Here is a 17485-nt window from a genome sequence, read left to right on the forward strand (position 1 = left end):
TGGCATCTGAATTCATAGAGGTAGAGGCCATTTGGCCCATCAGGCCAATGCACCAACCCTCCAATGAGCATCCCAGCAAGACCCCTACCATATCCACGTGACCCTGCATTTCTCCATGGCCAATCCACATAACCCTCATTGATAGATAGATAGCCGATACTTGAAAAGTAACCGTGAGTCCATCACGTTACCTGCATTCTGTAAGAGTAGAAACTGGATACACAATGTAGAGTGCTGCTGGGTGAACCTGTCTAACCTATGTATTTATGACTGCTGATCACAATGACAAAGCCCCTACAGCAAGGACCAGCCTCCAGCTGCAAGTTTGGACATTGCTTTGCAGCTCCATGTTCATGCCTGATGTTATTTTTAAATAATAATTCTCTCATTTGCTATTTTGCCTGCAACCAAATTTCTCTCCCACTTGCTTTCAAATGATTCTGAACCATAGGTGGAGGAAAAAATTTAATCTTTTTTTTCCTTTGACCGCTTAAAACTCACTGCAGAGAAAGCCAGATAGTGAAAAGGCAGCTGTCTTTTCTGTCACTTTAGCACATATAGAACAACACATCATCCAACTTAGCTACAGCATCATTTGAAAGGCCCTGTATCACCCAATCAATGTGAACTGCACAAATACTCTGAGTTAGCCACACTTCAGTTTTGCATGTTTTGAAATTTTTTCAGCACCTTTACCCCAGCTCAAATTAGCACAAATTTAGTTTTCAGAATTCAACAAAAGATAACTAACAAGAAAAGTGTGCAATGTGCTAATGAGCACATTGCCACCAGAAATAAAAACTGTCAGCAATTTGAATGCCTTCCAGACAAACAATAGCAGCAGGTACCAAAAGCAAGGAATAAAAGCAGATCCATTCAAATTGCTGTAAATTGCATACAATAAACAGACATTCACTAGGTAGACGCAGACTAGGTAGAAGCAGGCCATTTGGTACAGAGGCCCATGTTACTATTCTTACTCTACATGAGCTTCCTCCATTTACTTCCTCCCACCATGTTAATGTATGCTTCAATTCCTTTCTCAGTAATCATTTAGATTAAAAGAAAGGTTAAGCCACCATAATTCCAGAGGACCATAGGGCTGCTCTATCATCAGAGAGAGGCAACTGGTGGGGTTTAGTAAAGCAGTTAGGCCGTCATGTTGAGGTTGTACAGGACATTGGTAAAGCCTCTTCTAGAGTACTACATGCAGTTCTGATTGCCTTGTTATAGGGCAGATATTAATAAACTGGAGGGGGTTCAGAAAAAATTTACCAGGATGTTGCCGGGAATGGAGGGTTTCAGTTATAAATATAACCTGGGACTTTTTTCACTGGAGCGTAGGAGGTTGAGGCTTGACCATATAAAGCTTTATAAAATCATGAGGGGCACAGATAAGATGAATAGAAAAGATCTTTTCCCTAAAGTGAGAAAGTTCAAAACTTTAAGGGGCCATATTTTAAGGTGGGAGGAGAAAGATTTAAAAAAGACATGAGGGGGGCACTTTTTTACACAGAGTGGTTAGTGTGTGAAACGAATTGCAAGAGAAAGTGGTGGGTGCAGGTACAGCTACAATATTTAAAAGACATTTTTCTAGGTTCGTGAATAGAAAAAGATTTGGACGGATATAGGCCAAATGCAGGCAGGTGGGACTAGTTTAGTTTGGGAACGTGGTCAGCGTGGACTAGCTGAACCAAAGGGTCTGTTTCCATGCTGTATGACTCTAATTATCTCCCCCCCCTCTCCCTAAGTTGATTGCAGGTTTACACCTGAGGTTTTGTAGTTTTTTTAAAACTTATTTTCTAATCAACCTGCTCAGAGATGTTATTGTACACCTCTGGAACAGGTTGGACTTGAACCCAGGCCTCAAGATTATAATACAGTATTATGAAAAACTCATAATATGAAACAGCTGCATGTAATGAGTGTTTTAGCATGATTTTTAACAAAACAGGTCTTTAAATACAGATGTGAGATGGTGTGTGTCTGCCTCTAACTTCAAAGATTGTCTACCCTTATGTCCTTTCCTAGGTGATAGCCAGCCAATGGCAGCTACACTCCACCACACTCCACCTCATCTCCAGGCTCACATTTCACATTACTTTGCAGACTGCCTGGAATACTCTATTAGAGCCCTGTATGAGAAATATTGCACTGAACTCGATACTCACAAATTGGACTCGGTCTACCATTTTAAATACTGTGACTGCAATGGCAGGTCAAAGGCTTGGAATTCTGTGGCAAATATTTCACTTCCTGACTCTCAAAGGCTGCCCACTGTCAAAACTGCACAAGTCAGAAGTGTTATGGAAAATTCCCCACTTGCCTGAATGAGTGCAGTTCCAACCACATCTAAGATAATCAACACCATCCAGGCAAAGCCGTCTGTTTGACTGGCACCACATTCACAACTTTAACCATTCCCTCCCTGCGCTACCAATAGTGACAATAGTGTGTGTTATTGATAAAATGCATGGCAACATCTCAACCAGGCTCTTTCAATAGCAACTTCAAAAGTTGCAAGCTTTATCACCTAGAAGGACAGAAACAGTGGTGAGAAGTTCCACTTCAAGCCAGACACAATTGAAACTTGTTTCCTGATGAAGGGCTCTTGCCTGAAATGTTGATTCTCCTGCTCCTCAGATGCTGCCTGACCTGCTGTGCTTTTCCGGCACCACAGTCTCGACCTTCACAATTGAAACTTAGAAATACATTGCTATTCCTTTGTTGTTGCTGTGTCAAAATCCTCAAACTGCCTTCCTAACAATGCTGTGGATTTGGCTAAACCATCTGCAAAACATTGATTCAAATGGGTGACTCACTCAAGGACAATTAAAGATGGGATACAAATGTTGACATAGCCAACATGAAAGTACAAAAAAAAGTAAGACCCATGAAATAATAGACTTGAAAATAACAAATTTGACAAAACGATTAAACTTACCTGTTGAAGCATGCACAAAATGTGTTTAAGACTTTTCACTATGCTGATATCTCTCGAAAAAATCAAGTGGTTGTTTCATATTCTTCACAGTCATCCTTCACCACTGAGGTAAAAATAGCCACAAACTTTAGCAGCCAATGGTGCTTACAATTTCCTGTTTATAGCAGTCTGAGCATACACATTGAGGAGAACCTTTCCCTTTTCGTAGCAGCATGATTGAAAGTGTGTATGGTGCAAATTGAAGTGCAAAAACATAGAAGTTACCCCAATAATTGTTAGTTTGTCTCCCTGAAGAATTAAAAACATGAAAATTGGAACCTTTCTGAATAAAATTTTGATAAGAAAATTAACAGGTGCAAAACAGAGAAGACAAAAGAAACTAATTAACATGACTTGGAGGTGCCGATGTGGACAAAGTTAAAAATCAACTAGGAGAAAGTGAGGACTGCAGATGCTGGAGATCAGAGCTTAAAAATGTGTTGCTGGAAAAGCACAGCAGGTCAGGCAGCATTAAAGGAGCAGGAGAATTGACGTTTCGAGCCTAAGCCCTTTGTCAGTTAAAGTTAAAAATCACACAATGCAAGGTTATCGTCCAACAGGTTTATTTGGATATACTAGCTTTTGGAATGCCGCTCCGATAAACCACTTGATGAAGGAGCAGTGGTCTGAAAGCTAGTGCTTACAAATAAAGCTGTTGAACTAAAAACTGATTAAGGTATTGTCATACCAACAGGAGTCTCGCCTGCCAGTCATAGAGATGTACAGCATAAAGAAAACATGTTCAGTCCAACTTGTTCATGCCAACCAAATATTCTAAATTAATCTAGTCTCATTTGCCAGCATTTGGCTCATATCCTTCTTACCCCATCCTATTCATGTAACCATCCAGGTGTCTCCACTACTTCCTCAGGCAGCTCATTTCATTCACGCACTACCCTCTGTGTGAAATGGTTGTCTCTTACATCCCTTTTAAGTCTTTTCCCTCTCACCTTAAACCTATACTGTCTAGCTTTGAACTCCTTTAATCTAGGAAAAAGACCTTGGCTATTCACCAAATCATGCTCCTCATGATTTAATAAATCTCTACAAGGTCATTCCTCAGCCTCTGACACTCCAGAGGAAATATCTCTAGCTCTATTCAGCCTTTCCCTGTAGCTCAAACCCTGCAACCTTGGCAACATCTTTGTAAATCTTTTCTGCACTCTTTCAAGTTTAACAACGTTGTTCCAAAAATAGGGAGACCAGAATTGAACTCAGAGCATCACAGAGTAATGGAGATGTCCAGCACAGAAACAGACCCTTTGATCCAACTCGTCCATGCTGACCAGCTATCCCAACCCAATCTAGTCCCACTTGCCAGCACCTGGCCCATATCCCTCCAAACCTTTCCTATTCATATACACATCCAGATGCCTTTTAAATGTTCAATTGTACTAGCCTCCACCACATCCTCTGGCAGCTCATTCCATACACACACCACCCTCTGAATGAAAAAGTTGCCTCTTAGGTCCCTTTTATTTTTTTCCCCTCTCACCCTAAACCTATGCCCTCTAGTTCTGGACTCCCCCACCCCAGGGAAAAGACTTTGTCTATTTATCCTATCCATGCCCCTCTTGATTTTATAAACCTCTATAAGGTCACCCCCTCAGCCTCTGACACTCCAGGGAAAACAGCCACAGCCTATTCCTCTCCCTATAGCTCAAATCCTCCAACCCTGGCAACATTCTTGTAAATCTTTTCTGAACCCTTTCAAGTTTCACAACATCTTTCCGATAGGAAGGAGACCAAATCTGCATGCAATATTCCAAAAGTTGCCTAACCAATGTGCTGTAGAGCCACAACATGACCTCCCAACTCCTGTACTCAATACTCTGACCAATAAAGGAAAGCATACCAAACGCCTTCTTCACTATCCTATCTACCTGCGACTCCACTTTCAAGGAGCTATGAACCTGCACTCCAAGATCTGTTTGTTCAGCAACATTCCCTAGGACCTTACCATTAAATGTATAAGTCCTGCTAAGATTTGCCTTCCCAAAATGCAACACATCACATTTATCTAAATTAAACTCCATCTGCCACTTCTCAGCCCATTGGCTCATCTGATCAAGATCCCATAGTAATCTGAGGTAACCTTCTTCGCTGTCCGCTACGCCTCCAATTTTGGTGTCATCAGCAAGCTTACTAACTATACTTCTGATGTTCACATCCAAATCATTTACATAAATGATGAAAAGTAGTGGACCCAGCACCGATCCTTTTAGCACTCCACTGGTTACAGGCCTCCAGTCTGAAAAACAACCCTCCACCACCACCCTCTGTCTTCTACCTTTGAGCCAGTTTTGTATCCAAATGGCTAGTTCTCCCTGTATTCCATGAGATCGAACCTTGCTCACCAGTCTCCCATGGGGAACCTTGTCAAACGCCTTACTGAAGTCCATATAGATCACATCTACCACTCTGCCCTCATCAATCCTGTTTATTACTTCTTCTAAAAATCCAATCAAGTTAGTGAGACATAATTTCCCATGCATAAAGCCATGTTGACTACCCCTAATCAGTCCTTGCCTTTCCAAATACATGTACATCCTGTCCCTCAAGATTCCCTCCAACAACTTGCCCATCACTGATGTCAGGTTCACTGGTCTATAGTTCCCTGTCTTGTCCTTACCACCCATTTTAAACAATGGCACCATGTTAGCCAACCTCCAATCTTCCAGCACCTCATCTGTGACTATCGATGATACAAATATCTCAGTAAGAGGCACAGCAGTCACTTCCCTAGCTTCCCACAGAGTTCTCGGGTACACCTGAATAGGTCCTGGGGATTTATCCACTTTTATGCATTTTAAGACATCCAGCACTTTCTCCTCTGTAATATGGACATTTTTCAAGATGTCACCATCTATTTCCCTACATTCTGCATCTTCCATGTCCTTTTCCACAGTAAATACTGATGCAAAATACTCGTTTAGTATCTCCCCCATCTCTTGCTGCTCCACACAAAGGCTGCTTTGCTGATCTTTGATTCTCTCCCTAGTTACCCTTTTGCCCTTAATGTATTTGTAAAAACCCTTTGGATTCTCCTTTACTCTATTTGCCAAAGCTATCACATATCCCCTTTTTGCCATCCTGATTTCTCTCTTAAGTATACTCCTACAGCCTTTATACTCTTCTAAGGATTCACTCGATCTAACCTGTCTAAACCTGACAAACACTTCCTTCTTTTTCTTAACAAAACCCTCAATTTCTTTAGTCATCCAGCATTCCCTAAACCTACCAGCCTTTCCTTTCATCCTAACAGGAATATACTCTCTCTGGACTCTCGTTATCTCACTTCTGAAGGGTTCCTATTTTCCAGCCGTCCCTTTACCTGTGAACATCTGCCTCCAATCAGCTTTTGAAAGTTCTTGCCTAATACCGTTGAAATTGGCCTTTCTCCAATGTAGAACTTCAACTTTTAGACCTGATCTATCCTTTTCTAACATTATTTTAAAATGAATAGAATTATGGTCACTGGCCCCAAAGTGCTCCCCACTGACACCTCAGCCACCTGCCCTGCCTTATTTCCCAAGAGTAGGTCAAGATTTGCACCTTCTCTAGTAGGTACATCCACACACTGAATCAGAAAATTGTCTTGTACACACTTAACAAATTCCTCTCCATCTAAACCTTTAACACTATGGCAGTCCCAGTCTATGTTTGGAAAGTTAAAATCCCCGACCATAACCACTCTATTATTCTTAGATAACTGAGATCTGTTTCTCAATTTCCCTCTGACTGTTAGGGGGTCTATAATTGAATCCCAATAAGGTGATCATCCCTTTCTTATTTCTCAGTTCCACCCAAATAACTTCCCTGGATGTATTTCTGGGAATATCCTCCCTAAGTAAGTTGTAACACTATCCTTTATCAAAAACGTCACTCCCCCTCCTCTCTTGCCTCCCTTTCTGTCCTTCCTGTAGCATTTGTATCCTGGAACATTAAGTTGCCAGTCCTGTCCATTCCTGAGTCCATTTCTGTAATTGCTGTGATACCCCAGTCCCATGTTCCTAACCATGTCCTGAGTTCATCCACCTTCCCTGTTAGGCCCCTTGCATTGAAATAAATGCAGCTTAATTTATCAGTACTCCTACCTTGTTCTCTGCTTTGTTCCTGCCTGCTCTGACTGTTTGACTCACGTTTGTTCTCAACTGTATCAGTCTCAATTTGAAATCTTTTCTCACTATCTCCCTGGGTCTCCCCCCTCCCATCTTACTAGTTTAAATCCTCCCAAGCAGCTCTAGCAAATCTCCCTGCCAATATATTACTCCCCTTCCAATTTAAGTGTAATCCATCCTTCTTGTACAGGTCACGTCTACCCCAAAACAGCCTCCAATGATCCAAAAATGTGAATCCTTCTCCTGTACAGCTCCTCAGCCATGCATTCATCTGCTCTATCCTCCTATTCCTGCCCCCACTAGCTCATAGCACCAGGAGTATTCCAGATATTGCTACTCTCGAGGACCTCCTTTTTAAATTCCTGCCTAACTCTCTGTAATCTCCCTTCAGAATCTCAACCTTTTCCCTTCCTATGTTGAAGGTTTCAATGTGGACAATGACCTCCTGTTGGCCCCTCTCCCCCCTTGAGAACATTCTGCACCCTCTCTGAGACATCCTTGATTCTGGCACCAGGGAAGCCACACACCATTCTGATTTTTCGCTGCTGGCCACAGAAACGTCTGTCTGTACCTTGGACTAGAGAGTTGCCTCACACAATCGATCACTTGGAACCCAACGTACCTCTCATTACATTAGAGCCACTCTCAATATCAAAAACTTGGCTGTTTGTGCTACATACCCCTGAGTATCCATCACCCCTACACTTTCCAAAAGAGCATACTTGTTTGAAATGGGGATAGCCACAGAAGACTCCTGCACTACCTGTCTACTTTTCTTCCCTTTCCTGGAGTTAACCCATCTATGTGACTGAACCTGAGACTTTCACCCTTCCTATAACTGCCATCCATCACATCCCCTTGCTCTCATAAATTCCTCATTGCCTCTAAGTTCCTCTCCAACCGATCCATTCGCTCTGATAGGATTCCCAACCAATGGCATTTATCGCAGATATAATCGTCAGTAACCCGTAAACTCTCCCTAAACTCCCACATCCGACAAGAAGAACATATCACTCTACTAAGGGCCATTTTTGCTCCTTTTAACCTACAGGCTCACTAATGGTGAATCGGTTCGATGGGAGAGGCCAAATGGAATCAAATGTCATTCAGGCTCTTAAGTGGCCTTACCCAGGAATGAGGTGCTCTGATGTAGGCACCCTGCTCACTGCATGTCCTAGTGAGCAAAAACTGCTGGCCATTCACAGACCAACATGTCATTACTGCTACAAGCAGCTTTAGGCAGCGCTGCACGCACCCAAGGTTCAGCCATGATTGAATGGCGGAGTGGACTCGATGGGCCGAATGGCCTTACTTCCACTCCTATGTCTTATGGTCTTATAGGATCATGGACCCCTTGTGATTGAAGAAACTGAACAGCTGGAGATTTATGCATTGAATGTTACCAAACTATGTACCAGGTTGAAACGCTGTACCATTTGAGATGTCATGCTGCATGGAGAGAAGCTACATGCATAGAGTTGTAGAATTGGCAAAACACATTAAGTACGAAATGAAACATATAGGCTTAAGCTTTGTGAACGTGCCTATGTAGATTCCACTATCTGAAGGATCAAGAACAGTTTCTAAAACCAATATCAACATTCTGGTGCTCCATACAACTTGCCATCAACAGTCGTAGCCATTGACAATGAGTAACTCCCAGGCCACCTGAACTTTTTGTGGCCTCAAGGAATCCCTGGACCTTGGGTATACAAAATGTACTAGGCTACAGCCTCTTTCATGTTATTTAAGGAGTTTTCACTAAATATTTGCACTTCAGCCCCACAGTATTGATCTTTGGGCACATAGTACAGAAAGCAGCAGAAAATTTGAGGGGATTAACTCATAGATCTGCTCCTGTACCTGCCCAAATTGGTCATCAAAACCGGTCCAGAGAGCGAGCAGTGGGGGTGGTCATTGCATCTGACTGTCTTGTTTCTCTTTATCATCACTGAGTTGGCCTTTGAACGCAAACACGTGGTGTCTGCTAATACAATTAGGTACAATGATTGGTGGGCAACCTTTGTGGTGTGGCAAGCATCATACTCATCAAAATAACATTTTGTTTGAAATCTGTAAGTTTCATTTGCAACTTTGGCTTTTGTTACAATGTCCTTTCCAAAGTCAATTCCAATGTTTTGCTTAATTTGGTCAATTAGTCCATATTTAATATCAGACTGTAATTTTTGATGCCTTGAGGATTCTATGGAACAAGCAAACACAAAGCATAATTGCTGAAGAAACTCAGCAGGTTTTGCAGCATCTTTGGAAAGACAGCAGTGTTCGGAAGAAGGATCACTGGGACCTGAAATGTTGACTCCTCCTTCTCGCCAGATAGCTGAGATTCTCCAGCAATTTTTTCTTTGCTCCAGATTTCCAGCATCTGCACGTCTTGGTTTTATACATATAAATTGTACCGGGTTTTAATTAAATGCTTGGTTGCATTTCAGTCTCATGGTCCTGACCTTTGGGCAGCTAATATGCAGAATGGCTGGCAGATCGGAAGACTTCTTCATTGGTCTATTCCTGGGCCTTGCCCTATGTCCATCCACATCGCAGGCAGTTGGCCAGTGAGTGGGTTGTTACACCTGACAGTTTGCTTTTCAGTTATTCCATACATGGGTGTCCTTGGAGAGGGTGTGTGCAGTGTTCGCCTCTATGCTTCAGGCCTCCTATGACCATTGGGCACCGTAGGGTCTGAGGCACATCATCATTCACCAGAAATGTTTTTAATTTAAAACTGTAAGCTTCCTTTGGAATTTCTTATTTATGTTACAGTGCCTACCTGGGGGGGCTGTCAATTCTAACTTGGTTTAATTTGGTTAATTGGTTTATTTCTTTAAAACAGTGGGTAATGAGTAGATAAATTGTCATAAGGAGCCATTGCATATAAGTTTAACCTTCTCCTCTCCCCACGTTCAGAGTTCCTCAGAGTTTCCATAGGTTTCCCTTTCTTTGCTGTGGTAACTGCAGAAATTTACCCTGTCTCACATTTTCATTGTGATTAGTAGTTTATGACCAGAAGCAATAACAACTCTTGCTGATTTATTTGCCCTCCTTATCCCAGGTGCACTAAGGCTAATTACAACTCCGCCACCTTGAAATTTGAAGAAGTAACAAAGAAGATTGATGAGGGCAGAGCGGTAGATGTGATCTCTATGGACTTCAGTAAGGTGTTCGACAAGGTTCCCCATGGGAGCCTGGTTAGCAAGGTGAGATCTCATGGATTACAGGGAGAACTAGCCATTTGGATACAGAACTGGCTTAAAGGTAGAAGACAGGGTGGTGCAAAGGGTTGTTTTTCAGACTGGAGGCCTGTGACCAGTAGCATGCCACAAGGATCGGTGCTAGGTCCACTACTTTTCATTATTTATATAAATGATTTGGTTGTGAGATTAAGAGGCATAGTTAGTAAGTTTGCAGATTACACCAAAAAATGAGGTGTAGTGGACAGCAAAGAAGGTTACCTCAGATTACTATGGGATCTTGATCAGATGGGCCAATGGGTTGAGAAGTGGTAGATGGAGTTTAGTTTAGATAAATGCAAGGTGCTGCATTTTGGGAAAGCAAATCATAGCAGGATTCATATACTTAATGGTAAGGTCCTAGAGAGTGTGGCTGAACAAAGAGACCTTGGAATGCAGGTTCATAGTCCCTTGAAAGTAGAGTTGCAGGTAGATAGGATAGTGAAGAAGGCATTTGGTATGCTTTCCTTTATTGGTCAGAGTATTGAGTACAGGAGTTGGGAGGTCATGTTGTGGCTCTACAGGACATTGGTTAGGCAACTTTTGGAAAATTGCGTGCAATTTCACAACATCCATCCTATCGGAAGGATGTTGTGAAACTTGAAAAGGTTCCGAAAAGATTGACAAGGATGTTGCCATGGTTGGGGAATTTGAGCTATTGGGAGAGGTTGAATAGGCTGGGGCTGTTTTTCCTGGAGCATCGGAGTCTGAGGGATGACCTTATAGAGATGTATAAAATCATGAGGGGCATGGATAGGATAAATAGACAAAGTCTTTACCCTGGCGTGGGGGAGTCCAGAACTAGGGGGAATAGATTTAGGGTGAGAGGGGAAAAACATAAAAGGGACCTAAGAGGTAACCTTTTCACACAGAGGATGGCACATATATGGAATGAGCTGCCAGAGGAAGTGGTGGAGGCTGGTACAATTGCAACATTTAAGAGGCATCTGGGTATCTAAGTAGAAAGGGTTATGAGGGATATGGGCCGGGTGCTGGCAGGTGGGACTAGATGAGGTTGGAATTTCTGGGCAGCATGGCTGAGTTGAACCGAAGGGTCTGTTTCTGTGCTGTACATCTCTATGACTCTGTGACACTATAATTTGCTTTACAGAAAAACAAAGCAAGGCATTTCACAGAATTGCAAGAAAATGATGGACACTGACTTTAATCCAGAAGTTGAGTTTTGAAGAGAATCTTAAAGGTAAATGGATGATCACACTGTCTGGCATATAATTGAGGGTACAAGATGATTATTCCTATTTCTGAAAGGCAATGCTAAGGGAAGGACAGTTCATTCATGCCTGTCTGGAGAAATACATATATTCAAATTACACAGAGCCACATTTCATTGGGTCAAGTCACACATTTCTTTTTAAGAATGAATGAAAAATCCTTGGTAACATTCCTATCAATATTTACTTTTCTAATGCTTAACAGGCTAATAATTGGACTACACTTACTAGAATAGGGAGAATCAAGGTGATCAATCATTTAAAAAGTGCTGCTGATGAATATAAGGGAGGACAGTACAAATCAGTCCCGTCCCCAACCAATCCATGTCATGTTTCCCTCATGTCCATTTAAGAGTACTGCACTTGAAACTTTTGGGGAGTCCCAGCTGTTTCTCTGGCCTGTGGCCTGGAATCCAGCATTGCAATGATACTCACTGGCATGCAATTCTTGGTACACCTCACCTCACTGAAGGTGTTGTCCACAAATATTCCTGGTTCTAACTGAGCCACTACTGCTGAGATCCTGGGAAAAAAGGAGTCTGAAATCCATATCCATTCCTTGATGATACTGGTCTTCAAAATGGCAGGTTAAGACATTGCCATTTGAAGACAAATGGAACTGGTGGGAACCATGTGTAACTCACTGGCCACTGTGGTCGGGAAATCACCACCAGTCTCCTTCCAGAGTTAGTCAAGAGGCAGGCTTAGTGCCAGAAAAATTTCAGACATGTTGCAAGCAATAAAACACTGCTTCAAAAATTAGTAAGTCTGGAAATGTTATGATTTGTTACTCCATTAATTAATTATCAATTCACTTTTAAAAATTAATTTGAACATTTAAAAGCAAAGTATCTAAATTCTGAGGTTTTAAACATAACATTTCATTTTTCCCATCTATCTGCCAGCTAAATAGGATATTGCTAAACAGAATGCCCTGGGAGAGGAGAAAGGATATGAGCTCAGTGAATCCTTTCTTTGTGCTGCCTGGTTTACATGCAGTTTCCAAGAAACACAGGCCGAAAATGGTTGGGTTCTCATACTCCTTTGCTGAACTCAACTCATTTTCTCGAAGGAATTGTAAACTGCTACATATGCAGGCAAGAACTTTTAAAAAGCTGATGTTAATTCTCCCATATTCTCCCGAATGATCTGACACAAACAATAACAAAACAAAAACTTTGGAGATATGTAGTAAATTGGTTAAGTTCAGAAAGACAAAAATCAGATAAGTGTTTCATCAATACTAACCTGATCAAGCGCTGTGCATTTCTAGAAATTTTACTTCATTTCAGGTATCTATGGTTGGGATGTTTTGATTTCTTTTGCCCAATCATATAGTTCAGCAAAGTTCCACTTCAAAATTTAAAATATGTGAATTTTTATTTAGCAGAACTTCTGATTTTTCAACATTTAACTTTGACATTGTGGTGATAAAGCAGGCTGATTTAGAGTTTTTCAGCATCTCATTTTCATTCCTTAATCACTTCCTGTGTTGCTATCCCTCTTACTCAGTACCATGTTGCATAATCTGTCTTATGCAGTAGCAGTTTTATTCTATTCGTGCCATATGAATCTCTCTCTTCCCAGTACTAGTGCCAAAGCATCTCTCCCATACATCATTATTTCCTCCTTTTGAATGTCACTACCATATTCATTTTCATTCACCCATTGCCACCAGTTGTGGGTGAGATATTAGGCTGATTACATCCAGTGGGTGAGAGGCAGTGACACTGAACAAGGTACACCCAGTCAGTGGACACTGTGAGTCCTGGTGTCTTGTCGCATTACCAACTCCTGGTTCTCAGTCGTACCCACTCAATCTCAGTGTGCTTCAGCCAATATCAATGTCAGCCTGCCTCCCAACTCCAGTCAAAATGCTACTTGTCTGAAATTACTCAAGAAAATCCAGTTGCAAAATCTTGGGCTGGTGTAGCAGGGCAATGTTGAGAGATTATTAATTATCTGAAGCACAATAGATGCTTTAAGCTGAGGTTCAGTCTAGAGATTCCGAAGGATGTTGAAGTCCCTTGCTAAGGTTCTAGACATCCTGAATATGCCTTCTGCCACCACTGTTGCCAGAAAAATTACCAGCTAATTCATTAATTTCCTTTTCTGCATTTTCTATCTAAGAACAGCAACTGAATTCCATAGTAAATATAAGTATTTTAAACACTTTGATATATTTCTGAGATAGAGGAACCACGACAATTCAAATCCCTTTCTTTTCACTGGCAGTGCCTATCTTACACAGTTTTTCTCAGTCAGAATCACTCTCCCCCTCTGGCAGTATCCCCATTACTCAGCAATACTACATTTTATTTTAAGGTGGGATATTGCTGGCTTGGCCATCATTTGTTACCCAATTGCTCTGTCGGCAGTTAAGAGTCAACTATGTTGCTGTGGGTCTGGAGTCACGGGTAGGCCAGACCAGGCATGGACAGCAGATTTCATTTCCTAAAGTACATTACTGATCCAGGTGGGTTTTTTTTAACAAGTATTAATAATGGTTTCATTCTGATCAGTATACTTTTAATTCCAGATTTTTATTGAATTTAAATTTCGTCATTTGCTGTAGTGGACTGTGCATTACTAATCTAGCAACAAGGAGAAAGTGAGGACTGCAGATGCTGGAGATCAGAGCTGAAAATGTGTTGCTGGAAAAGCGCAGCAGGTCAGGCAGCATCCAAGGAACAGGAGAATCGACATTTCGGGCATAAGCCTGAAGAAGGGCTTATGCCCGAAACGTCGATTCTCCTGTTCCTTGGATGCTGCCTGACCTGCTGCGCTTTTCCAGCAACACATAATCTAGCAACAATACTACATTTCCCACTCATCACAGGGTTGTGTCACTCAATGATAACCTTTCTCATACAGCGACAGAATGTTTCACTCACACCTCTTTTATCAAGTGTTTCTCTTGCTCAGAACATTTTCCTTAATCAGTGCCCAGAGGAATTCTACTTATTCAGAGCCAATATGCCACTCATTCCATGCCCATTCAGTGTCTCATGCTCAGATTCAATATCAGAGTCTGTTACTCACGTAAAGGATTTCTCATTGCTTATTTGCTTCTTGGGGTTTTACACTCAGTGCCAGTATCCCCCATCCACCAGTTTGGGTGCAACCAGCCCAGTACCATTATCATTCATGAACTGGCTAGATGTATCTAGCCTAGTGTCAGGATCTCTCACCTACTTGCTGGGTGTATCCAAATCAATTCCAGTATCCCTTGTCTATTGACTAGGTGTATTCAGCCGAGTGCTAATATTTCTCAATCACTGGCTTGTTGTATCTCACTCAATGTCATTACATTCCATCCACCGGATTATGTACCTCATTCAGTGTCAGCAAAACTTACCCATGGAATATTTGAACCCAATATCATTATCTCAACCACAGGAAGGATGTACAAATTTGTAATCCCTGAATCTCCCATCCTCTGGCTGGGAGGATCCACTACAGTGACAGTCACCCCTATATTCTGGACAAAACAATCTGGTATAGTGCCAGTCAACCTTACCTTCTGACTGATGGGATCCACATGCAGTGCAAGTTACCCACCCTCTACCTGGTGTATCCAGTGCAGTGCCAGTCATACCCACCCTCTGGTTAAATGGATCCAGTGCAGTACCAGTCACACCCATCCTCTGGTTGGGTGGATATAATGCATTGCCAGTCACACCCCACCCTGATTAGATGGATCCAGTGCAGTGCCAGTCATACCCACCCTCTGGTTAGATGGATCCAGTGCAGTACCAGTCACACCCACCCTCTGGTTGGGTGAATCCAGTGCAGTGCCAGTCACACCCACCCTCTGGTTAGATGGATCCAGTGCAGTACCAATCACACCCACCCTCTGGTTAGATGGATCCAGTGCAGTACTAGTCATACCCACCCTCTTGGGTGAATCCAGTGCAGTACCAATCACACCCACACTCTGGTTAGATGGATCCAGTGCAGTACTAGTCATACCCACCCTCTTGGGTGAATCCAGTGCAGTACCAATCACACCCACCCTCTGGTTAAATGGATCCAGTGCAGTGCCAATCACACCCACCCTCTGGTTAGATGGATCCAGTGCAGTACTAGTCACACCCACCCTCTTGGGTGAATCCAGTGCAGTACCAATCACACCCACCCTCTGGTTGGGTGGATCCAGTGCAGTACCAGTCACACCCACCCTCTGGTTAGATGGATCCAGTGCAGTGCCAGTCACACCCACCCTCTTGGCTGGCTGGAAGCCTAACCTTGTCACGTGACCCTCTCGAGGGGGGGTGCGTGTATCCCGCCCCGCCCCCTCCCGGCCAACGTCTGCGGCGCGAGCCGCCTTTCAAACAGGGGCCGGATCGGTCTCGAGCCGCGGGCGGTTGCGAGGAGCGGGGGGGGGGGGGGGGGGACAAAAGGCGCGAGGGCCGGCCGCTGCCTTCCCAGAGCCGCCGCGTCCGTGTGATCGGCGGCAGCAGAGCCGGGGGGGGGGGTATACTCAGCAGAATAAAGATAAAGATTGCGGTGCGATGGGGGCGGGGGGGATAAACATACACAAAAACACGCACTTTTGTTCGAAATCTCTGCATTTCTTTGATTTGCAACTTCCGAAGCGAACAAGCGCGCAGAGGGGAAATACAAATGCAACCTTTTGTATTCGTTCCTTTATGCGGGGGTTTTGTTTTGGCTGAGTCCACTCAGTTTTCATTTTTAAAAAAAAGATTAAAAAAAAGACCATCCCCTTCCTCCTCCCCCCGACCCCAAAATAGACACAGATACACGAAGAGTGCAGCAAAGAGTAAATAAAAGAGCTCCAGTATTATGGATCCCCCACTTACTTATCTAAAATAAAGTACAGGTCGAAAGCTCCGTGACAGGATGCCTTGTCGTGGTCTTTGTCCTCTCTGACTTGGCCAAAAGTGAATGAGCAGGAGAAGACGCCGAGGAGCAACAAAGCTCTGCAAACGCCGCTTGCAAAGCTCGCCATTTTTCTCGGGGCAAAATACTCATTCGATCTTCAAGGGCAGGGAATGAGGACGCCGCTGGAGTGGAAATAACTGACCCAACTTTCTCCCTCTTCCTCTTCTACTGCTCCCTGGCAAAACCAGGCAAATGATTCGCCCCCCCCCTCAAGGCTGGAGTGAGTGAGCAGCAACTCTCCAGCATGTCCTCTCCAGTGCAGACTGAGGCTTCCTGACCCCCCTCGCCACACAGTCAGTGCGGAGGCTGGGACTACAGTTTAACCAGCCCTTATAAATCCCTCGCATCCAATTTCCAGCACCAGTAAGCGAATTTCAACCGTGAGAGAAGGAAAAGAGGGGCTGACAAGAAGCATTGAGTGCAATACTTCTGCAGAAGCTGTTGCAACAGACAAACCACAAGCAATGTGCGAAAGGGTGCTGCAGGCTAATTCCTTAATAATCCTCAAAACTGGATAAATACTTGGGGAACACTTGTTTAAACAGGACTACAAGGAAAGGATAGGCATTATTTGGATAGCTCTTTTGGTCAATGACAAATGCCAATAATTCACCAGAAGCTCATATGGTGTGTAATGCATCGCTCTACACAGTCCTGAAAGCATATCGCTTTGTAATTTTGAGAAGGGATTTGGGTAAACAGAGAGAGAGAGGAAAACCTTGCAAGGTTTTAGGGGCAAAGGAGAAAGATTTGGGACGAATTCTATGGCTTATTTCAAGCAAGTGCTGTCACGATGGGCTGAATGGTCTACTCTTGTCTTACATTGTTCTATAGAATCAATCCATAATGCGCCTTCAATGGTCAGACAACCAACACACTTCTCGCAATGGCCTGAGTCTCTTGTCACTTGCAACCTTATGGTCAGCATTTGTCCTGCCTCCAACGACAACTCCCCATCCCACTTTTTTTAAATTTTGAATTCATATTTCTACAAAATTG

General features: G+C 43.0%; 1 protein-coding gene across 1 annotated transcript in view; it reads right to left on the reverse strand.

Annotated features, from left to right (window-relative positions):
• The window catches only part of antxr1d (ANTXR cell adhesion molecule 1d), a 124689-nt gene extending 107861 nt beyond the window's left edge, over positions 1–16828 (reverse strand). Inside the window, exon 1 of the mRNA XM_072583156.1 lies at positions 16405–16828. Coding sequence (XP_072439257.1) covers positions 16405–16553 — 149 coding nt within the window. The 5' untranslated portion in view covers positions 16554–16828. The remainder of the gene's footprint in view (positions 1–16404) is intronic.
• Positions 16829–17485: the final 657 nt, after the last annotated feature.

This window comes from Chiloscyllium punctatum, chromosome 13, assembly GCF_047496795.1.
Source record: "Chiloscyllium punctatum isolate Juve2018m chromosome 13, sChiPun1.3, whole genome shotgun sequence".
Lineage (NCBI taxonomy): Eukaryota > Metazoa > Chordata > Chondrichthyes > Orectolobiformes > Hemiscylliidae > Chiloscyllium > Chiloscyllium punctatum.